Source organism: Cyclopterus lumpus, chromosome 6, assembly GCF_009769545.1.
Source record: "Cyclopterus lumpus isolate fCycLum1 chromosome 6, fCycLum1.pri, whole genome shotgun sequence".
NCBI classification, from domain to species: Eukaryota; Metazoa; Chordata; class Actinopteri; order Perciformes; family Cyclopteridae; genus Cyclopterus; species Cyclopterus lumpus.
Genome location: NC_046971.1, coordinates 925,862 through 949,333, shown reverse-complemented (window position 1 = coordinate 949,333; position 23,472 = coordinate 925,862). Strand labels below are relative to the sequence as shown.

Sequence of the window (23,472 nt, the reverse complement as noted above, 5' to 3'; positions counted from 1 at the left end):
GCTCTGAGGGAGGTGGAGGGGGTGGGGTGGGGGGGGGGGGGGGGGCAGCCTACGTCTTCCCAGAGTCATGTGACTTGGGTTGTATATCTACCATTGACACAGTCTGACAATACAATGCAAACAAACAACATTTATACAGATTGGCAACTTCAGGACACCGTACAAGGTGCAAGCAAAAGTCTTTTTTTTTATATATATATGTTTGAATTCCCGCAACTCAAGAGAAGGAGCATTACTTTTTATTGTCCAAACTGCTGACAAGAGCTGGCAAAGAATGCTGGGAGGGTTCTGAGGTTTTGCTGTTGTTGTTGTTGCTTTTGCCATCACTGTCAGTGATCTCCTCCTGCTTCTTTTCCACCGCCGTCTCTGGGGGGTTGACCACGGCCATCTTGTTCTCAGAGTCGGCGTTGGCGGTGCAGGCTCCTGCGGGCCTGACGTCGGAGCAGGCCGGCTCGGCCGTACCGTTGGTGGTGGCCACAGTCGCAATCACTGAGGGAGCGGGATTGTCAACCACCGGGGCGGCCTCAGTCTCAGGTTTGGCCACAACCTTCACCTGGACACTAGTCCCTGTGTCTCCCCCTCCCTCCCCGCCTCCCCCTGCCCCGTCACCAGGCCCTGCCTTACCCCCTGCCTCTCCACTGGGGCTGTTATCTGTTGTTAGAACCGCGCTGTCCTCTCGGAAAACCTGGCTGTCGGTGTCTGCTCCTGCTGCTCCCGTCGTCTGGCTGTTCACCACGGCTCCGTGCTCCTCGTGTTTGTCGTTTCCGTCGGTGTTGCTGCTGGTTGAAGAGTTTCCAGCCTTCACTTTCTCTACAGAGTTGGCTTCTGGTGCGGCTTCAGAGCCGACTGCACCTTCAGCACTGTCCTGGCTTCTGGCACGGACGTCCTTACCCTCTGTCTCCGCCAGAGCTTGGTTGAAATTGAAGGCTTGGATGAGGCGAATCAGGTGTTTGACCTTCTCCAGGGAAAGATGCATGTCTTTCTGACGAGCCAGGATGGTGTTTTTGGTCTCCATGCATTTCTGATGAAAGAAGAACACGGTCAGGTTTGACACCACGAACGACTAATTATAATGCAACTCCTCAACTTCCTGGGCTTCTAAATGTTGGATCAATCTGTATTTCTACGAGCAGTATGTTCCATCAGCCCTGTCTTAAATGGAATGTTTCTTTTTGTTGCTTAACTGTGTTTCTGACCGTTATAGAGCTGTTTAACTGTTTCTTACCGTTATAGAGCTGTTTAACTGTTTCTGACCGTTATAGAGCTGTTTAACTGTCTTTCTTACCGTTATAGAGCTGTTTAACTGTTTCTTACCGTTATAGAGCTGTTTAACTGTTTCTGACCGTTATAGAGCTGTTTAACTGTTTCTTACCGTTATAGAGCTGTTTAACTGTTTCTGACCGTTATAGAGCTGTTTAACTGTGTTTCTGACCGTTATAGAGCTGTTTAACTGTTTCTTACCGTTATAGAGCTGTTTAACTGTTTCTTACCGTTATAGAGCTGTTTAACTGTTTCTGACCGTTATAGAGCTGTTTAACTGTTTCTTACCGTTATAGAGCTGTTTAACTGTGTTTCTTACCGTTATAGAGCTGTTTAACTGTTTCTTACCGTTATAGAGCTGTTTAACTGTGTTTCTTACCGTTATAGAGCTGTTTAACTGTTTCTTACCGTTATAGAGCTGTTTAACTGTGTTTCTTACCGTTATAGAGCTGTTTAACTGTTTCTGACCGTTATAGAGCTGTTTAACTGTTTCTTACCGTTATAGAGCTGTTTAACTGTTTCTGACCGTTATAGAGCTGTTTAACTGTTTCTGACCGTTATAGAGCTGTTTAACTGTCTTTCTGACCGTTATAGAGCTGTTTAACTGTTTCTTACCGTTATAGAGCTGCTGAGCTGTTTGACTCTCTGTTCCAGTTGCTCACGCTCCAGTTTCAGTTCAGCGCTCCATTTCATCAACTTCTGTTTCTCCTCTTCTTTAGCTGCAGCGAAGAACAAGGACAGTAAACTGTTAATCTCACTGTTCACATTGGGGAGACGTTTGGAGAGAATGGACTAATCTCACGTCACCTTCTTTGTAGGCGATATAGGAATGAACAATAGCCAGAGTACCAGGCCAGGGAATGGCTTCTTCTTTCTTCAGGATCTGGAGAGAGAAGCTCAGAGTTGTCACAGAGGAACAGACTTAGAAAAGATTTGAGGGAGAAGTTGAGCCGCCACCCTGTGGTGAGGCTGAGAAGGGACAAGCAATGGAGTGGATGGATGTGGAATGCCAATCTTTACTGACACAATGAATGAGACAGAAGCACAAAAAAACAATACTGCATCATGTATATGCTTACAAAGGATTGAACAGTCCTAAAGTTCAGGACAGTGTGGCAGAAGGCCGGTCAGCAGATTTTACAATCAACCATCTACTGGCTCTGATTGGCCCTTCTCCAGGCTGCGGTACCCCCTTCCCCCTGACTCGGGATCAGTCACGACTGCTGTGGTTACCTGATCTTGACATTTTGGACAGATCCACATGCCTTTAGGAATGGTTTTCAGGGGTGGATCCAGGCAGTCCAGGTGATAAACACGAGAACACGTGTCGCACATGAGCAACTGGCCACTGCGTCTGCACACAGTGCAGAAATCCTCATGGATGTCTCCCTGTGAGGAAGAATTGGACCAATCAGTTTCCCTGCCCAACTGAGCCCCACCAACCATCCGTGGAGAGGCAGGGGGAGGCACCGTTATCTGGTTTGGTTTAGTTTACAGTTGGCCTGGTTTTAATACCTAATGGACATGGTGTGTTAAGTTACTGAGCCCACAGAAACAGTTACTCAACATCTGGAGTTAGAATGTGTTCTGAATGGATGCTCTGGGCTACAGGACACTGTTCACTTTGTAAGGCTGAAAGTAAAAATCAACTGATGACTGATGGTTACCACATGAGGACAACAAACTAATGGAAGTGTTTGTGGAGGTCTTGGGGTGTAAATGAGTGACAGCACTACTGGGCCAATAAGGACTGTGTGTGACGGGGTTTCTGTCCTTCTCCCCCATCGTTACTTACATCCCCAGAGCTGGGGCTGGGCAGGGGGAGGGGACGGACGGGGCTGGAGGGGGAGGTCGGGGTGAGGCTGCCCAGCTCCGGGACGCTGCTGTATTTGGGTGGGCGACCTGGGTGAAATGAGACAGACAACAAAGACGGAAAAACAAAGAAAAAAAGAAAGATGGAGAGGGGGGAAGAAAACAAAAACAAACAAGTCTGTATGACATACCTTGGAAAGGGAGTCTTCGTTGGCTAGCATGAGACGGGGGAGCGGTAAGGGAGGAAGAGGAGGAAGAGGAGTCAGAAGCACAGACAGCAGTGTTAGTGCAGGAGACCGAAGCCGAGCACTAGTACAAACTACTGCAGTCTATGAAGCTTTGTGTTGGACGTCAACGCGTCCCAGAGGTCATTAAAGGTCGACACCACGGCTGCAGCCAGGAACTCACAGACACTGAGGCCAATTCCAGCCCCCGAATGAACCCCCTTACTTAATTTCTCTCAATCAAAACCACAATAAAAGACGGACTCTGGTGACGTCGTTAAGTAGGGTGGGACCATGGGAGTTGTTGTTTTCATGGATAAACAACCACCTTTACCGATGAAAAGGTGACACTGACACTGGTCGAGCAAAGTCGCTCTCACTATGTTCAGTCGTTTACTCTCCAGGATGACGAGTGTTACTTGAGTAACATAAGATTAACCAACGGCTCCTACGCCGCTGTGGGAGAGCAGACTGGTGCTCCGGAGAGAAGGCTGGCTGGCTAACCTGCTAGTCCCTCTCCAAAGCTAGTAGCTAGTCCCTCTCCAGAGCTAGTAGCTAGTCCCTCTCCAGAGCTAGTTATTGTCCATCTCTAGAGCTAGTAGCTTGTCCCTCTCCAGAGCTAGTTATTGTCCATCTCCAGAGCTAGTTATTGTCCATCTCTAGAGCTAGTAGCTTGTCCCTCTCCAGAGCTAGTTATTGTCCATCTCTAGAGCTAGTAGCTTGTCCCTCTCCAGAGCTAGTTATTGTCCATCTCCAGAGCTAGTTATTGTCCATCTCTAGAGCTAGTAGCTAGTCCCTCTCCAGAGCTAGTTATTGTCCATCTCTAGAGCTAGTAGCTTGTCCCTCTCCAAAGCTAGTAGCTAGTCCCTCTCCAGAGCTAGTTATTGTCCATATCTAGAGCTAATAGCTAGTCCCTCTGCAGAGCTAGTTAGCTTGTCCCTCTCCAGAGCTAGTTAGCTAATCCCTCTCCAGAGCTAGTTAGCTTGTCACTCTCCAGAGCTAGTTAGCAAGTCCCTCTCCAGAGCTAGTTAGCTAGTCCCTCTCCAGAGCTAGTTAGCTTGTCCCTCTCCAGAGCTAGTCCCTCTCCAGCTCTAGTTAGCTAGTCCCTCTCCAGAGCTAGTTAGCTAGTCCCTCTCCAGCTCTAGTTAGCTAGTCCCTCTCCAGAGCTAGTTAGCTAGTCCCTCTCCAGCTCTAGTTAGCTAGTCCCTCTCCAGAGCTAGTTAGCTTGTCCCTCTCCAGAGCTAGTTAGCTAGTCCCTCTCCAGCTCTAGTTAGCTTGTCCCTCTCCAGAGCTAGTTAGCTAGTCCCTCTCCAGCTTTAGTTAGCTAGTCCCTCTTCAGAGCTAGTTAGCTAGTCCCTCTCCAGAGCTAGTTAGCTAGTCCCTCTCCAGCTTTAGTTAGCTAGTCCCTCTTCAGAGCTAGTTAGCTAGTCCCTCTCCAGAGCTAGTTAGCTAGTCCCTCTCCAGCTCTAGTTAGCTAGTCCCTCTCCAGCTCTAGTTAGCTAGTCCCTCTCCAGAGCTAGTTAGCTTGTCCCTCTCCAGAGCTAGTTAGCTAGTCCCTCTCCAGCTTTAGTTAGCTAGTCCCTCTTCAGAGCTAGTTAGCTAGTCCCTCTCCAGAGCTAGTTAGCTAGTCCCTCTCCAGCTCTAGTTAGCTAGTCCCTCTCCAGAGCTAGTTAGCTTGTCCCTCTCCAGAGCTAGTTAGCTAGTCCCTCTCCAGCTCTAGTTAGCTAGTCCCTCTCCAGAGCTAGTTAGCTTGTCCCTCTCCAGAGCTAGTTAGCTAGTCCCTCTCCAGCTCTAGTTAGCTAGTCCCTCTCCAGCTCTAGTTAGCTAGTCCCTCTCCAGCTCTAGTTAGCTAGTCCCTCTCCAGAGCTAGTTAGCTAGTCCCTCTCCAGCTCTAGTTAGCTAGTCCCTCTCCAGCTCTAGTTAGCTAGTCCCTCTCCAGAGCCAGTAATTAAATGCTGAGTAAAGCTCAGCTGAAGCTCCTTCATGAAAACAAGTCAAACCACAGCCACCATGTTTTTTATTGGTGACATCTAAACGTCCCACTGCGAGCGACGCAACATCGGGCTACAAGTATATATGAATAACTATATGTTTATATGTCACTTATGAACAAAGCATCAGTGTCTTCAGGAGCTGCAGCGCGTTGATGACGACCATCGACGCTCAAAGACGCGATGAGATGGAACACGGCGACGTACACGTGATTGAATTCATTTGTGTTCTCGATGAGACGTGGAGATGGAGGAAGAGAGGGTTCAGTGTGCAACAGACGGAGTGTGAAGTAATAAAAGCCAACGTTAGTCACGTTATTCCAGACACACACACGTCCCTGAGACGTTGAACCATCCCAGGTTTTACTTGACTCAATAATCAGACCCTTCCATTCATATTAGAAACGTACGCTCGTCACTCGTTTTAAAACTCAAACTCTCAGAACAGGTGTGAAGGTTCAACCGTATTTATATTTTTTCATCAAGGTCAGAAACTATCGATCAGCTGCAGGTGACGACTTCCAGTACTTATAAAAAATAACGAAATAGTGACCGAACTTTGGATGACATCATCACTAATCAATGAATCAATGAATCCTTTCAGCGACAGAAGAACAGGATTTGACCTGTTGACTGCAGCGTCATCATCACCATCATCACCGTCATAATCACCATCATCACCATCATCACCGTCATAATCACCATCATCACCATCATCACCATCATCACCATCATCACCGTCATCACCATCATCACCGTCATCATCACCATCATCACCGTCATCATCATCACCGTCATAATCACCATCATCACCGTCATTAATCACCATCACCACTGTCATCATCATCACCATCATCACCGTCATAATCACCATCATCATCATCACCGTCATAATCACCATCATCACCGTCATAATCACCATCACCACCATCACCACCATCATCATCATCACCGTCATAATCACCATCATCACCATCACCATCATAATCACCATCACCACCATCACCATCATCACCATCATAATCATCACCATCATCATCATCACATCATCATCATCATCACCATCACCATCATAATCACCATCACCACCATCACCATCATCACCATCATCATCATCACCGTCATAATCACCATCACCACCATCATCACCATCACCATCATCATCATCATCATCATCACCATCATCATCATCACCGTCATAATCACCATCACCACCATCACCACCGTCATCATCATCACCACCATCATCATCACCGTCATAATCACCATCACCACCATCATCATCATCATCATTTTATCATCATCATCATCATCATCATCATCATCATCGCTTCTTTCTTTGATAGTTTTTTCTTCCTTTTGCCAAAGTCACCAGACTCATCAGCTCAGCTGTGAGAACACGTTGTTTACATTTCCTGTCTGTAAAACAAGTCTTATTTATTATTCTTTAGACTGTTTTCAAGGCGTCAGAAGGTCAGGAATAAGAAACAGAAGCAGCCCGAGATGAAACACCACGAGGTAGAACTCCGGCTTTGAGACGTTAAACCTGTGTGACGAAACGACAGGAAGCAGGAAGCAGGAAGCAGGAAGCAGGAAGCAGGAAGCAGGAAGCAGCGTGTTATCAGAGCAGGGTATTAGTCTCCACTGAACTCTACAGGACTCATACGGACCTCTCTTCCTGGTCCCCAGGTGCAGAGGGCTGTTCAGGTAACTCACGGCACTCTTTTTCCTCTGAAACACAAGAGAAGAGGAAATATTAAATAAACAGCTGAGATACTTTAAACTAAACACCTTTAATGTGCATGATTTTATGGTTATACGCATATAATAAATAAATGTAGCACTAGGAAGCCAGTTAACAGCTGTGTGTGCTCGACAAATATATTTAAATGTATCTAAATATATAAAAGAAAGAAAAGAATCCGATTCCACACCTCGGGCTCGAACACGGCGCCGCTGTACACCGGGTTGGCCGTCGTCCTCCTCTTGCGCTCCTGCCTCTTGCTCTGAATCTCTGCAAACAGAAGCTCAACGTTAAGAAGCTCCGCCTCTGCAGGACGAGAAGGCGAAGGAAACAAGCTCACCTTCCAGGTGGTCGTGAGTCACCAGGCCCAGAGACACCATGAAGGCCAGTTTCTAGGGGGGGCAAAGAGATCCGTCAGGTTCTCATGTGAGGTCAAAGGTCACAGGATGTCGGATGTGGACACACTGTAAAGCCCTCCGAGAAGAAGTTGATTTATCATTTAATTGGATATTTATCTGTAAACTCACATTCATAAACTACTTGATTACCTTTGGAGAGAAACAAGTATTAAATGTGTCTAAAGAAACTGAGGCTGAATATCCCGTAAACATATTGACACGCTTCCTGTTTCTAAACTAATTGTTTACTTTCTAGACGTGATCGTGAAGTCAGCTTCAGTACCTCCTGGAGGGGCGTCACCATGCCAACCGCAGAACTTCCATACGCAATATGCCCATTCTTAGCATACATACCGGAATACGACACTAACCCATCTGCTTGTTGAACACTTAACAACTGGCATTAATATTAATATTAGCCTACAAGATATTAATGAAAGCTACATTAATATTAGTATCAATACAGCGAGATATTAATGAACTACATGCTGCATCAGAGCATTGATTATACATGCAGCCTTTAGTGCATCTGACCAGATGAACACATTTCATAAGCACTTGATGCCACGTCTCCTTCACTTGATGCCACGTCTCCTTCACTTGATGCCACGTCTCCTTCACTTGATGCCACGTCTCCTTCACTTGATGCCACGTCTCCTTCACTTGATGCCACGTCTCCTTCACTAGATGCTACGTCTCCTTCACTAGATGCTACGTCTCCTTCACTTGATGCCACGTCTCCTTCACTTGATGCCACGTCTCCTTCACTTGATGCCACGTCTCCTTCACGTCTCCTTCACTTGATGCCACGTCTCCTACACTTGATGCCACGTCTCCTACACTTGATGCCACGTCTCCTTCACTTGATGCCACGTCTCCTTCACTTGATGCCACGTCTCCTTCACTTGATGCCACGTCTCCTTCACTTGATGCCACGTCTCCTTCACTTGATGCTACGTCTCCTACACTTGATGCCACGTCTCCTTTACTTGATGCCATGTCTCCTACACTTGATGCCATGTCTCCTTCACTTGATGCCACGTCTCCTTCACTTGATGCCACGTCTCCTACACTTGATGCCATGTCTCCTTCACTTGATGCCACGTCTCCTTCACTTGATGCCACGTCTCCTTCACTTGATGCCATGTCTCCTTCACTTGATGCCACGTCTCCTTCACCTGAAGCCACGTCTCCTACACTTGATGCCATGTCTCCTTCACTTGATGCCACGTCTCCTACACTTGATGCCACGTCTCCTACACTTGATGCCACGTCTCCTTCACTTGATGCCACGTCTCCTTCACTTGATGCCACGTCTCCTTCACTTGATGCCACGTCTCCTTCACTTGATGCCACGTCTCCTTCACTTGATGCCACGTCTCCTTCACTTGATGCCACGTCTCCTTCACTAGATGCTACGTCTCCTTCACTAGATGCTACGTCTCCTTCACTTGATGCCACGTCTCCTTCACTTGATGCCACGTCTCCTTCACTTGATGCCACGTCTCCTTCACGTCTCCTTCACTTGATGCCACGTCTCCTACACTTGATGCCACGTCTCCTTCACTTGATGCCACGTCTCCTTCACTTGATGCCACGTCTCCTTCACGTCTCCTTCACTTGATGCCACGTCTCCTACACTTGATGCCACGTCTCCTACACTTGATGCCACGTCTCCTTCACTTGATGCCACGTCTCCTTCACTTGATGCCACGTCTCCTTCACTTGATGCCACGTCTCCTTCACTTGATGCCACGTCTCCTTCACTTGATGCTACGTCTCCTACACTTGATGCCACGTCTCCTTTACTTGATGCCATGTCTCCTACACTTGATGCCATGTCTCCTTCACTTGATGCCACGTCTCCTTCACTTGATGCCACGTCTCCTACACTTGATGCCATGTCTCCTTCACTTGATGCCACGTCTCCTTCACTTGATGCCACGTCTCCTTCACTTGATGCCATGTCTCCTTCACTTGATGCCACGTCTCCTTCACCTGAAGCCACGTCTCCTACACTTGATGCCATGTCTCCTTCACTTGATGCCACGTCTCCTACACTTGATGCCACGTCTCCTACACTTGATGCCACGTCTCCTTCACTTGATGCCACGTCTCCTACACTTGATGCCACGTCTCCTTCACTTAATGCTACGTCTCCTACACTTGATGCTACGTCTCCTTCACTTGATGCCACGTCTCCTACACTTGATGCCATGTCTCCTTCACTTGATGCCACGTCTCCTACACTTGATGCCATGTCTCCTTCACTTGATGCCACGTCTCCTTCACTTGATGCTACGTCTCCTACACTTGATGCCATGTCTCCTTCACTAGATGCTACGTCTCCTTCACTCGATGCCACGTCTCCTTCACGTCTCCTTCACTTGATGCCACGTCTCCTTCACTAGATGCTACGTCTCCTTCACTAGATGCTACGTCTCCTTCACTCGATGCCATGTCTCCTTCACTAGATGCTACGTCTCCTTCACTAGATGCTACGTCTCCTTCACTAGATGCTACGTCTCCTTCACTAGATGCCATGTCTCCTTCACTAGATGCTACGTCTCCTTCACTAGATGCTACGTCTCCTTCACTAGATGCTACGTCTCCTTCACTCGATGCCATGTCTCCTTCACTTGATGCCACGTCTCCTTCACTAGATGCTACGTCTCCTTCACTTGATGCCACGTCTCCTTCACTAGATGCTACGTCTCCTTCACTAGATGCCATGTCTCCTTCACTTGATGCCACGTCTCCTTCACTTGATGCCACGTCACCTGCGGTACCTTTTTAGTATCGATACACTGTGCAACATTACCTCCGGGTTCTCCTCTCTCTTGGGTCGGGGGGGAGGAGGAGACAGCGGAGGAGTGGAGGAGGAGAGGAGGCTGACCACGACCTTCTGCTCGGTTCCTCCTCCGGATTTAACAGTCTGCTGAGAGGAGGAGGAGAACACAGATTAAAACCGTTAACCCTCTGAACACAAAGCAGCTTCTGTTTTTCACTGCTTTGGGGTTCTTGTCTGTTCTTCTGTCACATGATCAGATAACAACGCAGGTATTACTGTGTTTTTGGAGTTGTTTGGGAGGATGGCGTCCTCTGAGACGCCATGCCCGTCCCTCCACCAGATAGTCTGGGTAGTTCCACCAGGTAGCAGGGTGGTAGAGGAGTCTGGGTAGTTCCACCAGGTAGCAGGGTGGTAGAGGAGTCTGGGTAGTTCCACCAGGTAACAGGGTGGTAGAGGAGTCTGGGTAGTTCCACCAGGTAGCAGGGTGGTAGAGGAGTCTGGGTAGTTCCACCAGGTAACAGTGTGGTAGAGGAGTCTGGGTAGTTCCACCAGGTAGCAGGGTGGTAGAGGAGTCTGGGTAGTTCCACCAGGTAACAGGGTGGTAGAGGAGTCTGGGTAGTTCCACCAGGTAGCAGGGTGGTAGAGGAGTCTGGGTAGTTCCACCAGGTAACAGTGTGGTAGAGGAGTCTGGGTAGTTCCACCAGGTAACAGGGTGGTAGAGGAGTCTGGGTAGTTCCACCAGGTAACAGGGTGGTAGAGGAGTCTGGGTAGTTCCACCAGGTAGCAGGGTGGTAGAGGAGTCTGGGTAGTTCCACCAGGTAACAGTGTGGTAGAGGAGTCTGGGTAGTTCCACCAGGTAGCAGGGTGGTAGAGGAGTCTGGGTAGTTCCACCAGGTAGCAGTGTGGTAGAGGAGTCTGGGTAGTTCCACCAGGTAACAGGGTGGTAGAGGAGTCTGGGTAGTTCCACCAGGTAACAGGGTGGTAGAGGAGTCTGGGTAGTTCCACCAGGTAGCAGGGTGGTAGAGGAGTCTGGGTAGTTCCACCAGGTAACAGGGTGGTAGAGGAGTCTGGGTAGTTCCACCAGGTAGCAGTGTGGTAGAGGAGTCTGGGTAGTTCCACCAGGTAACAGGGTGGTAGAGGAGTCTGGGTAGTTCCACCAGGTAGCAGGGTGGTAGAGGAGTCTGGGTAGTTCCACCAGGTAACAGGGTGGTAGAGGAGTCTGGGTAGTTCCACCAGGTAACAGGGTGGTAGAGGAGTCTGGGTAGTTCCACCAGGTAGCAGGGTGGTAGAGGAGTCTGGGTAGTTCCACCAGGTAGCAGGGTGGTAGAGGAGTCTGGGTAGTTCCACCAGGTAGCAGGGTGGTAGAGGAGTCTGGGTAGTTCCACCAGGTAACAGGGTGGTAGAGGAGTCTGGGTAGTTCCACCAGGTAGCAGGGTGGTAGAGGAGTCTGGGTAGTTCCACCAGGTAGCAGGGTGGTAGAGGAGTCTGGGTAGTTCCACCAGGTAACAGTGTGGTAGAGGAGTCTGGGTAGTTCCACCAGGTAACAGGGTGGTAGAGGAGTCTGGGTAGTTCCACCAGGTAGCAGGGTGGTAGAGGAGTCTGGGTAGTTCCACCAGGTAACAGGGTGGTAGAGGAGTCTGGGTAGTTCCACCAGGTAGCAGGGTGGTAGAGGAGTCTGGGTAGTTCCACCAGGTAGCAGTGTGGTAGAGGAGTCTGGGTAGTTCCACCAGGTAACAGGGTGGTAGAGGAGTCTGGGTAGTTCCACCAGGTAACAGGGTGGTAGAGGAGTCTGGGTAGTTCCACCAGGTAGCAGGGTGGTAGAGGAGTCTGGGTAGTTCCACCAGGTAACAGGGTGGTAGAGGAGTCTGGGTAGTTCCACCAGGTAACAGGGTGGTAGAGGAGTCTGGGTAGTTCCACCAGGTAGCAGGGTGGTAGAGGAGTCTGGGTAGTTCCACCAGGTAGCAGTGTGGTAGAGGAGTCTGGGTAGTTCCACCAGGTAACAGGGTGGTAGAGGAGTCTGGGTAGTTCCACCAGGTAACAGGGTGGTAGAGGAGTCTGGGTAGTTCCACCAGGTAACAGGGTGGTAGAGGAGTCTGGGTAGTTCCACCAGGTAACAGGGTGGTAGAGGAGTCTGGGTAGTTCCACCAGGTAGCAGGGTGGTAGAGGAGTCTGGGTAGTTCCACCAGGTAGCAGTGTGGTAGAGGAGTCTGGGTAGTTCCACCAGGTAACAGGGTGGTAGAGGAGTCTGGGTAGTTCCACCAGGTAACAGGGTGGTAGAGGAGTCTGGGTAGTTCCACCAGGTAGCAGGGTGGTAGAGGAGTCTGGGTAGTTCCATCAGGTAGCAGTGTGGTAGAGGAGTCTGGGTAGTTCCACCAGGTAACAGTGTGGTAGAGGAGTCTGGGTAGTTCCACCAGGTAGCAGGGTGGTAGAGGAGTCTGGGTAGTTCCACCAGGTAACAGAGTGGTAGAGGAGTCTGGGTAGTTCCACCAGGTAGCAGTGTGGTAGAGGAGTCTGGGTAGTTCCACCAGGTAACAGGGTGGTAGAGGAGTCTGGGTAGTTCCACCAGGTAGCAGTGTAGGACATGTCGGATGAATACGGTGGAAAGTGGCAGCTTTGTGCAGGCGTCCCCGCTCTGTTCCCTCCACGCGGGTCACCGTTTATACCAAACGAGCCGTTAGAACATGAGCTGCGCAGGTTTGGAAAGTTTGCTAGCGGATTTAAAACGGTGAGTTTAGGATTCACCGAAACAAACACGGGGACGGGTCGTACATGGTGTACGCGAGCTCGGGAAAGATTAAATGTTTTGAGTGTGGAGACGTGGGTAACAAACACTTCATGTGTTCTCATAAGCAGCAGAAAGGGCGGAGGCTTGAGCTGGATGTGGCCGGTCCGGTTGTTGGGGTGGACCCCGCTGACGTAGCGGGTCCTGTTGTCGGGCTGTAGTTGGTCCAGTTACTGGCGCATCTTTGGATAATAATAATAATGTGGACATGGAGGATCAGGATCTCCTGTGGTGGAGAACCTCACTGCAGATGGTACCACAGCACCATCACAGGCAGGCTGTGAAGAGGCAGCTCCAGGTTCTGCGGCTGGAGGTCAGAGCAGAGCCTCAGAGGAAGGACAGGGTGGAGGAGCTGTGTCCAACAGCCAGCTGTCCTGTGAGGCTGAGGACATGGAGTACCAGAGCGGTTCAGATTCTGGATCGGGTTCTGAAACGGGCACTAAAGCCACAGACCTGTATTCACTAGAAGAGATAGATGCGTTCTTAGATGAAACCTTCAATAAATCTGCCAATGTGGGCGACTACTTCAGCGACATCGAGAAGTTCATCCGGTCTGCCGGGTGCAGAGACAGGTGGGGCTGGATCCAACAGAACACATCACATTACTGAGGAAAGTCACGGTAGGAAAGAAGGGGATGAGAAAGGTTACAAAACGCAAAGCAAACAGTTTATGATCATGTGTCACACGGGTTGTTCCTTCTGTTTCTTTGTCTTGTTTCTTTTCTATCCTCTGACCTTCCTATGCAGAGCTTTAATTTAGGGTATTTACATAAACCCACACCATTCCACTGGGGTTATGGTGGGAGGGCTCCGGGGTAGCCGTGCTAAAGCCACAGGGCTGTCCGTCACGGAGGTGGTGAAGGGTGCTGATGGTGAGGGCGGAGATAGAGGGCTCGGTCTACTGCTTTGTCAACATATATGCACCAATCAGGGGCCAGAGAGAGCCCGCTTATTCACGATGCTGCAAAGCGAGCTGCAGAGCTGCCAGCAGGAGCAGCTGATCATCGGAGGGGATTTCAACTGCACTCTAGACTTCCCCATAGACAGGAACAGTGAGGAGCCACACCCACAGTCAGCTCACTGACCTCAAACGCCACCGCTAACATCAAGTCTGCTGTCAAGGACCTTGGAACCAACAAAGAGCATCGAGGAAGGCTTCCAGAGAGACCCCATCCCAGAACGGGCCGACTGCTGAAGGAGAGGAGGTCGGAGCTCCTTCCTGCAGGAGAGGGTGAAGGGAGCTCTGGTCAGGTCTCGCTTCCTCCAGCTGAAGGACATGGACGCTCGTTTGTTTTCAACCTTGGAGAGATCAGCTGCGCAGATGACCTGCTTGAAGCTCCCAGGAGGCAGGATGACCACAACCAGAGGGAGATGAGGACCCACGCTGCTCTGGTTGGGGGAAAACAATGCTCTGAGGAGCTCCTGGAGGGTCGTCCACAGCTCAGTCCTTCAGAGAGGGCGACGCTGGAGGAGCTGACGGCTGCAGTCAAGCAGATGTCTTCAGGAAAGACTCCAGGAATTGACGGCCTCTCCACAGACTTCTTACATTGTGTGTTGGTGGAATGATTTCAAACAGGATCACTTCCTGTTTCCTGCGAGAGGGCGGTCCTCTCCTTGCTGCCCAAGAAGGGCGACTTGGCCCTTCTTAAGAACTGGAGACCGGTGGTCCTGCTTTGCCCAGACCACAAGGGGCTTTCCAGAGCCTTGTCCAACAGACTAAGAGACTACCTGGAAGTAGTTGTAGATACTGACCAGACGTACTGTATCCCAAAGAGAACAGGTCTTTCTCATGCGTGATGTGCTTGATGTAAATTCCGTGATGTAGATGTTGGTTTTGTCTCATTGGATCAAGAGAAGGCTTTCGACAGGGTGAACCGCTCTGATCTGTTTTCTGCACTCAGGGCTTTGGGCGTGGGCGGTATGTCGTACGATGGTGCTGCATGTCTGGTGAGATGGGAGCTGGGTTGAGTGGACTCATCCCTAGAGGGATGAGGCAGGTTACTTTTGAGCCTCCGTTGTGCAGGAGGTCGGCTCGGTGGTCTGTCACTGGGTCCTCCAGTCTTTGTCGTCCCCTCGCTGTGTCTGCGTATGCGGATGATGTAAACATCTTCATCAGGGACCAGGGAGATGTTCTCTGTCTCTTTATGAGAAGGCTTCATCTGCACGGGTGAACTGGGAACCATCTGAAGCCTTGTTGGTGGGACTGGAGACAGCAGCTGCTGCCTCACCTGGCTGCAGGGCTGCAGGGGGAAAGAGGGACTACAGGTGTGTGTTTAGGCTCTGAGGAGTATCAGAAGAGGAACCGGGTGGGAGTGAAGGAGAAGGTGTGTGCTTGGTTCTCTAGGTGGAGATGGTTACTGCCCCAGCTGTCATATAGGGGAAGAGTTCTGCTTGCTAATAACTTGGTTGCCTCTTTGGCTCACGGCGCTGACGCCACCAGGTGGCCTCATGACAGAGATACAGAAGTCTGTTGTGGACTTCTTCTGGTCTGGCCGGCACTGGGTTGGTACAGCAGCTCTCTATCTGCCGGTGCAGAGGGGGTCTCATCGATATCCAGTCCAGGGTGGCCTCTTTCAGACTCTGGACTACTGGGACAGGTGGACTACTGGGAGCATGCTATGCTCACTGGGTGCTGGTGGAGAGCTGCTGGTCCACGTTGAACATGGTGATCATTGTGATTGTTTGACTATTATTGATTTATTTGTTTTTCTGTTTTTATTGCAATAGTGAAATAAAGGACTCTTGAAAACAGTCCTTGTGGATCTGGTTCCTACAGGGCCTCACCAGTCTCATGCTGACCAGGCGAGTCTCTAACGGTCTCAACCTGAAGTATTCATTCATGTTCCAGGAGCCTCCTCCTACCTTGGGCTCAGGGGTCAAGCTGCTGATCTGGATGGGCTTGGCGTGGGTCGGGGTGAGGCCGGGCGCCTGGGCGGGGCTGGCGAGGCGGGCGGGGCTAGCGGAGACCGGCGTGGTGATGACGATGCCCGTCAGGGGGGCGGAGCCTGCCCTGCCACAGGGCTGGCCGTTCACGATGCGGACCTGGTGGATGGGCGCCGCCGAGGGCAGCGAGGACGACAGCTTGGTGGCCAGCATGACCGGCCTCTGGAGCAGCTGGGGGGCCGCCATCATGGGCGGGGGCGGGGCCGGGGCGATGTGGACGTTGGTGGGCGTGGCCGGTTTGGGCCGGACCTGGAGACGACAGACAGCCAATCAGAGAGCGACACCAGAATGAGCCGACACTGCTGGGTAACGTCACTGTGGAGCTCTAGTAGTACTACTATCAGTACTACCACTGATTCTACTAGTACTACTACTAGTGTACTAGTAGTAGTACCACTGATTATACTACTGATACTAGTACTAATACTACCATCACTGATTCTACTACTAGTACTAATACTGCCATCACTGATTCTATTACTAATACTGATACTAGTACTAATACTGCCATCACTGATTCTACTACTAATACTGATACTAGTACTAATACTATCATCACTGATTCTACTAATAGTACTAATACTGCCATCACTGATTCTACTACTAATACTGATACTAGTACTAATACTGCCATCACTGATTCTACTACTAATACTGATACTAGTACTAATACTACCATCACTGATTCTACTACTAGTACTAATACTACCATCACTGATTCTACTAATAGTACTAATACTAGTATTAGTACTAGTACTAATACTAGTATTAGTATTAGTACTAGTAAAACAGCTGTTTAGATTATTGTTTTGATGTACAAACTGATGATGATGAACAATAAACTACAATACATTGTATTGTTGTTCTTGTGGTTCCATAAAAGTAATTCATGGTGCTGTTATAACATTTATTTTTGACTCGGCATTAGGGCTGCAACTAACGATTATATTAATAATCGATTAATCTGTCGATTATTTGTTTGATTAATCGATGAATCGGATAAAAAAAATAAAATTAAAAAAAAGCATTAATTTCCAACCCTTTATTCAACAGAACTGTGCCAGGTAACAGGTACCGTGAATTCCGGACTATAGGCCGCACCTGATAATTTTTAAAAGAAAAAAGAAATTGTACATAAATAAGACGCACTTGTCTATAAACCGCAGGAAAGGGGGCGTGGCTTGTCTCGGTAAAAACAGTTATTTCCGCCGTTCACCACGGTCAAAATAACCACTAGTTCTGCTTTATACTTGTTGAGGACATCCCATAAACGTGGGAACATCTAACGCCCTGGTGTCTGGGTTCATAACATCACCCGTAGGCTCACACCGCTCGGGGAGTTCCACCGACTCCGTCTGGATAACTTCCAGCGCTGCTAGAGCAGCATGCAGGCCGGCAGGAAGAGGAAAGGGGGCGTGGCTTGTCTCCGTAGAAACAGCTGTCCACCACGGGGGAAATAACCGTTAGTTTTCGCACAACGTTACGGGTCTCCGATGGTCTTTGCTCTACCGGCTTTTTTTTTTCCTCCGCCCTGCGCTCAACTCAACTTTTTTTTTTTTTATACTCAAACATCTCGCGTCTTATTGGGTGGCAGAATAATCGCGCGACACAACAAATCGATAATGCAATTCGTTGCCAACTATTTTAATAATCGATTTTATCGATGTTGCAGCCGTACTCGGCATGCTGTCATAGTGATGAAATAGAGCTTACTACCTTTATATTGTGGTCACTTATGGGTACTGCAACAGATGCAACTCCATTCCATTGGTGTATATGTATAAACGTTCCTTTTCTTCAGGCATTATCATACTACGAACAGTATTACTACGACAGGTGCTCCCAGTGACATTACTCACAGGTAAACAACACGTTTCCATGTAAAGGGTTAAAACACACGGACAGCCAGGAACACAAAATACCAAGAAGCTGCAGGAAAAACAAGCTCTCACCACAAAAGGTAAAAGCATACACACTCACACACATTCACAGGCAGGAAACCTTCAAAACATCCCGTTCACAGGTCAGTTGGAAAAATAAAAAAGCACAACGAGAACAGGAGAGATGAGTATAGAGGCAGCACAGAGCAAACAATGTTTTAGTGCCACGGAGCAAGGCATGAGTGTTTGCTTAGCTGCCCTCTACTGGAGAGGGGGCGAGTCACCTCAGGTGGGCCACACACACTGATCTGAGGGGGTTAGGGTTGGAGGCGGGTCTTATAGGGACGCACCTGTGGCTGAAAGGTAGGTCGAGGCGTCAGTCTAGGAGGAGTGACAAACTGAGGAACTTTGATTGGCTGGGTGGTGGTGGGAGTGGCCTGCACCTGAGACAAAACCACAGTAGATGTGGATCTGTGCTGCTGTTACACCGGCACGTCTGCTCTGGTTACGTCTGCTCTGGTTACGTCTGCTCTGGTTACGTCTGCTCTGGTTACGTCTGCTCTGGTTACGTCTGCTTTCGTTACGTCTGCTCTGGTTACGTCTGCTCTGGTTACGTCTGCTCTGGTTACGTCTGCTCTGGTTAAATCTGCTCTCGTTACGTCTGCTTTCGTTACGTCTGCTCTGGTTACGTCTGCTCTGGTTACGTCTGCTCTGGTTACGTCTGCTCTGGTTAAATCTGCTCTCGTTACGTCTGCTTTCGTTACGTCTGCTCTGGTTACGTCTGCTCTGGTTACGTCTGCTCTGGTTACGTCTGCTCTGGTTACGTCTGCTCTCGTTACGTCTGCTCTGGTTACGTCTGCTCTGGTTACGTCTGCTCTGGTTACATCTGCTCTGGTTACATCTGCTCTGGTTAAATCTGCTCTCGTTACGTCTGCTTTCGTTACGTCTGCTCTGGTTACGTCTGCTCTGGTTACGTCTGCTCTGGTTACGTCTGCTCTGGTTAAATCTGCTCTCGTTACGTCTGCTTTCGTTACGTCTGCTCTGGTTACGTCTGCTCTGGTTACGTCTGCTCTGGTTACGTCTGCTCTGGTTACGTCTGCTCTGGTTACGTCTGCTCTGGTTACATCTGCTCTGGTTACGTCTGCTTTCGTTACGTCTGCTCTGGTTACGTCTGCTCTGGTTACGTCTGCTCTGGTTACGTCTGCTCTGGTTAAATCTGCTCTCGTTACGTCTGCTTTCGTTACGTCTGCTCTGGTTACGTCTGCTCTGGTTACGTCTGCTCTGGTTACGTCTGCTCTGGTTACGTCTGCTCTCGTTACGTCTGCTCTGGTTACGTCTGCTCTGGTTACGTCTGCTCTGGTTACGTCTGCTCTGGTTACGTCTGCTCTGGTTACGTCTGCTCTGGTTACGTCTGCTCTGGTTACATCTGCTCTCGTTACGTCTGCTCTGGTTACATCTGCTCTCGTTACGTCTGCTCTGGTTACGTCTGCTCTCGTTACGTCTGCTCTGGTTACGTCTGCTCTGGTTACGTCTGCTCTGGTTACGTCTGCTCTGGTTACGTCTGCTCTCGTTACGTCTGCTCTGGTTACGTCTGCTCTGGTTACGTCTGCTCTGGTTACGTCTGCTCTGGTTACGTCTGCTCTGGTTACGTCTGCTCTGGTTACGTCTGCTCTGGTTACGTCTGCTCTGGTTACGTCTGCTTTCGTTACGTCTGCTCTGGTTACGTCTGCTCTGGTTACGTCTGCTCTGGTTAAATCTGCTCTCGTTACGTCTGCTTTCGTTACGTCTGCTCTGGTTACGTCTGCTCTCGTTACGTCTGCTCTGGTTACGTCTGCTCTGGTTACGTCTGCTCTGGTTAAATCTGCTCTCGTTACGTCTGCTTTCGTTACGTCTGCTCTGGTTACGTCTGCTCTGGTTACGTCTGCTCTCGTTACGTCTGCTCTGGTTACGTCTGCTCTGGTTACGTCTGCTCTGGTTAAATCTGCTCTCGTTACGTCTGCTTTCGTTACGTCTGCTCTGGTTACGTCTGCTCTCGTTACGTCTGCTCTGGTTACGTCTGCTCTGGTTACGTCTGCTCTGGTTAAATCTGCTCTGGTTACGTCTGCTTTCGTTACGTCTGCTCTGGTTACGTCTGCTCTCGTTACGTCTGCTCTGGTTACGTCTGCTCTGGTTAAATCTGCTCTCGTTACGTCTGCTTTCGTTACGTCTGCTCTGGTTACGTCTGCTCTGGTTACGTCTGCTCTGGTTACGTCTGCTCTCGTTACGTCTGCTCTGGTTACGTCTGCTCTGGTTACGTCTGCTCTGGTTACGTCTGCTCTGGTTACGTCTGCTCTGGTTACGTCTGCTCTGGTTACGTCTGCTCTGGTTACGTCTGCTCTGGTTACGTCTGCTCTGGTTACGTCTGCTCTGGTTACATCTGCTCTGGTTACATCTGCTCTGGTTACGTCTGCTCTGGTTACATCTGCTCTGGTTACGTCTGCTCTGGTTACATCTGCTCTCGTTACGTCTGCTCTGGTTACATCTGCTCTGGTTACGTCTGCTCTCGTTACGTCTGCTCTCGTTACGTCTGCTCTGGTTACGTCTGCTCTGGTTACATCTGCTCTGGTTACGTCTGCTCTCGTTACGTCTGCTCTCGTAACTGACGGGTTTTGTTAAACACTTAATTCTCGGGACGTTGTGGTAACATGACATCTGTTTTCGACCTCTACTGGTCCTCCATAACATTGTGATTGTGTGAGAAACTGGACCCACATGACTCCACAGCCTTTGGGAGCATTAAATGTGTGATTAAATAAACTTCCTTCACTCAGAGCTGGGACACTTTTCAACTGGAGGCGCTCTAAAAACACCACAACAGCCAGCAGCTCTCCTACAGATAACACGTAAGTTAGAATAAACCGGATCAGAGAAGATGACACGCGACCGGCCAGTGGAACAAACAGGAGGGTCTTACCACGATGGCGTTCTTGGATACCAGTCGCACCGGCTCTGAGCTCTGACTGGTCAGCTTTCCGGCCACCTGCAGGTTGATGGGGGCGTTCTGCAAGTCGGGTTTGGTGATGGCTGTGGTTACCATAGCAACAGTGGGCAGGCGTTGCGGCAGGACAGAGCCGGGCGGAGCGCCGGCAGCTTTCAGCACCAGAGGTAGAGTCTTCGTGGTGAGGACTGGCGTGACCGTCAGGGTCTGTTGAGGGAGAATTTAACCCAGAATTTAACCCGTTTCACAGGATTCATTTCCCAGCATGCCATCTGATGAAAGAAGGGTTGGAAGTTAACACTTCCTGTGATTGTTCACTGTCAATTTTATTTTTAAGTATCGGACACGGAAACTATAAAACAGTTGACGACAATTTGTACTTTTACTGGACGCAACAGTCAGTTTTTTGACACTTTAACTCTCATCGCAGATATATATATATATATATATATATATATATATATATATATATATATATATATATATATATATATATATATATATATATATATATATATATATGTGTGTGTGTGTGTGTGTATGTGTGTGTGTATATACACATATGTGTGTGTGTGCGTCCTACCTGCTGCAGTCCTCCAGGTAGCTGCTGGCTCTGCAGCAGGTTGGTCGGCTTGATGTTGACGCCTCCTGGAGGAGTTTGAACGAGTAGCTGCAGCTTGGCCTCCGGCTCCTGTTTCAACAACAACTCCTTCCTCAGCTGCTCCACCACCTTCTTCTGCAGGAGAGAGGAGACAGGAGAGGACACATGAGAGGAGAGGAGACATGAGGAGTGGAGAGGAGACATGAGAGGAGAGGAGATGACACATGAGAGGAGAGGAGACATGAGGAGTGGAGAGGAGACATGAGAGGAGACATGAGGAGTGGAGAGGAGACATGAGGAGTGGAGAGGAGACATGAGGAGTGGAGAGGAGACATGAGAGGAGAGGAGAGGACACATGAGAGGAGTGGAGACATGAGGAGTGGAGAGGAGACATGAGGAGTGGAGAGGAGACATGAGAGGAGAGGAGACATGAGGAGTGGAGACATGAGAGGAGACATGAGGAGTGGAGAGGAGACATGAGAGGAGAGGAGAGGACACATGAGAGGAGAGGAGACATGAGGAGTGGAGAGGAGACATGAGAGGAGACATGAGGAGTGGAGAGGAGACATGAGAGGAGAGGAGAGGACACATGAGAGGAGAGGAGACATGAGAGGAGAGGAGAGGACACATGAGAGGAGTGGAGACATGAGGAGTGGAGAGGAGACATGAGAGGAGAGGAGACATGAGGAGTGGAGAGGAGACATGAGAGGAGACATGAGGAGTGGAGAGGAGACATGAGAGGAGAGGAGAGGACACATGAGAGGAGAGGAGACATGAGGAGTGGAGAGGAGACATGAGGAGTGGAGAGGAGACATGAGAGGAGAGGAGACATGAGAGGAGAGGAGAGGAGACATGAGAGGAGAGGAGACATGAGGAGTGGAGAGGAGACATGAGAGGAGACATGAGGAGTGGAGAGGAGACATGAGAGGAGAGGACACATGAGAGGAGAGGAGACAAGAGGAGTGGAGAGGAGACATGAGAGGAGAGGAGACATGAGGAGTGGAGAGGAGACATGAGAGGAGAGGAGACATGAGGAGTGGAGAGGAGACATGAGGAGTGGAGAGGAGACATGAGGAGTGGAGAGGAGACATGAGAGGAGAGGAGACATGAGGAGTGGAGAGGAGACATGAGGAGTGGAGAGGAGACATGAGAGGAGAGGAGACATAAGGAGTGGAGAGGAGACATGAGAGGAGAGGAGACATGAGAGGAGAGGAGACATGAGAGGAGAGGAGACATGAGAGGAGTGGAGAGGAGACGTGAGGAGTGGAGAGGAGACAGGAGAGGAGAGGAGAGGACACATGAGAGGAGAGGAGACATGAGGAGTGGAGAGGAGACATGAGAGGAGAGGAGAGGACACATGAGAGGAGAGGAAACATGAGGAGTGGAGAGGAGACATGAGAGGAGAGGAGAGGACACATGAGAGGAGTGGAGACATGAGGAGTGGAGAGGAGACATGAGAGGAGAGGAGACATGAGGAGTGGAGAGGAGACAGGAGAGGAGAGGAGAGGACACATGAGAGGAGTGGAGACATGAGGAGTGGAGAGGAGACATGAGAGGAGAGGAGACATGAGGAGTGGAGACATGAGGAGTGGAGACATGAGGAGTGGAGAGGAGACATGAGAGGAGACATGAGGAGTGGAGAGGAGACATGAGAGGAGAGGAGACATGAGGAGTGGAGAGGAGACATGAGGAGAGGAGACATGAGGAGTGGAGAGGAGACATGAGGAGTGGAGACATGAGGAGTGGAGACATGAGGAGTGGAGAGGAGACATGAGGAGTGGAGAGGAGACAGGAGAGGAGAGGAGAGGACACATGAGAGGAGAGGAAACATGAGGAGTGGAGAGGAGACATGAGAGGAGAGGAGAGGACACATGAGAGGAGTGGAGACATGAGGAGTGGAGAGGAGACATGAGAGGAGAGGAGACATGAGGAGTGGAGAGGAGACATGAGAGGAGAGGAGACATGAGGAGTGGAGACATGAGGAGTGGAGACATGAGGAGTGGAGAGGAGACATGAGGAGTGGAGAGGAGACATGAGAGGAGAGGAGACATGAGAGGAGAGGAGACATG

The 23,472-nt window shown here is 49.8% G+C and overlaps 1 protein-coding gene across 5 annotated transcripts in view; it reads right to left on the bottom strand.

The window, feature by feature from the left end:
• Positions 1-26: 26 nt before the first annotated feature.
• phf21ab (PHD finger protein 21Ab) overlaps positions 27-23,472 on the bottom strand; it is a 54,243-nt gene continuing 30,797 nt past the window's right edge. The window contains exons 7-19 of one of the 5 annotated variants that reach the window (XM_034535164.1): positions 21,386-21,538; positions 20,779-21,009; positions 18,176-18,268; positions 15,865-16,194; positions 10,251-10,367; positions 7,372-7,423; positions 7,222-7,301; positions 6,958-7,018; positions 3,056-3,162; positions 2,494-2,649; positions 2,068-2,143; positions 1,876-1,979; positions 27-1,021 (exon numbers count right to left, since the gene is read on the bottom strand). In XM_034535164.1, the coding sequence (XP_034391055.1) occupies positions 233-1,021; positions 1,876-1,979; positions 2,068-2,143; positions 2,494-2,649; positions 3,056-3,162; positions 6,958-7,018; positions 7,222-7,301; positions 7,372-7,423; positions 10,251-10,367; positions 15,865-16,194; positions 18,176-18,268; positions 20,779-21,009; positions 21,386-21,538 (2,349 nt within the window). In that variant the 3' untranslated portion in view covers positions 27-232. The remainder of the gene's footprint in view (positions 1,022-1,875; positions 1,980-2,067; positions 2,144-2,493; positions 2,650-3,055; positions 3,163-6,957; positions 7,019-7,221; positions 7,302-7,371; positions 7,424-10,250; positions 10,368-15,864; positions 16,195-18,175; positions 18,269-20,778; positions 21,010-21,385; positions 21,539-23,472) is intronic. The other 4 variants (XM_034535165.1, XM_034535169.1, XM_034535167.1 and 1 more) reach the window with 4 other exon arrangements.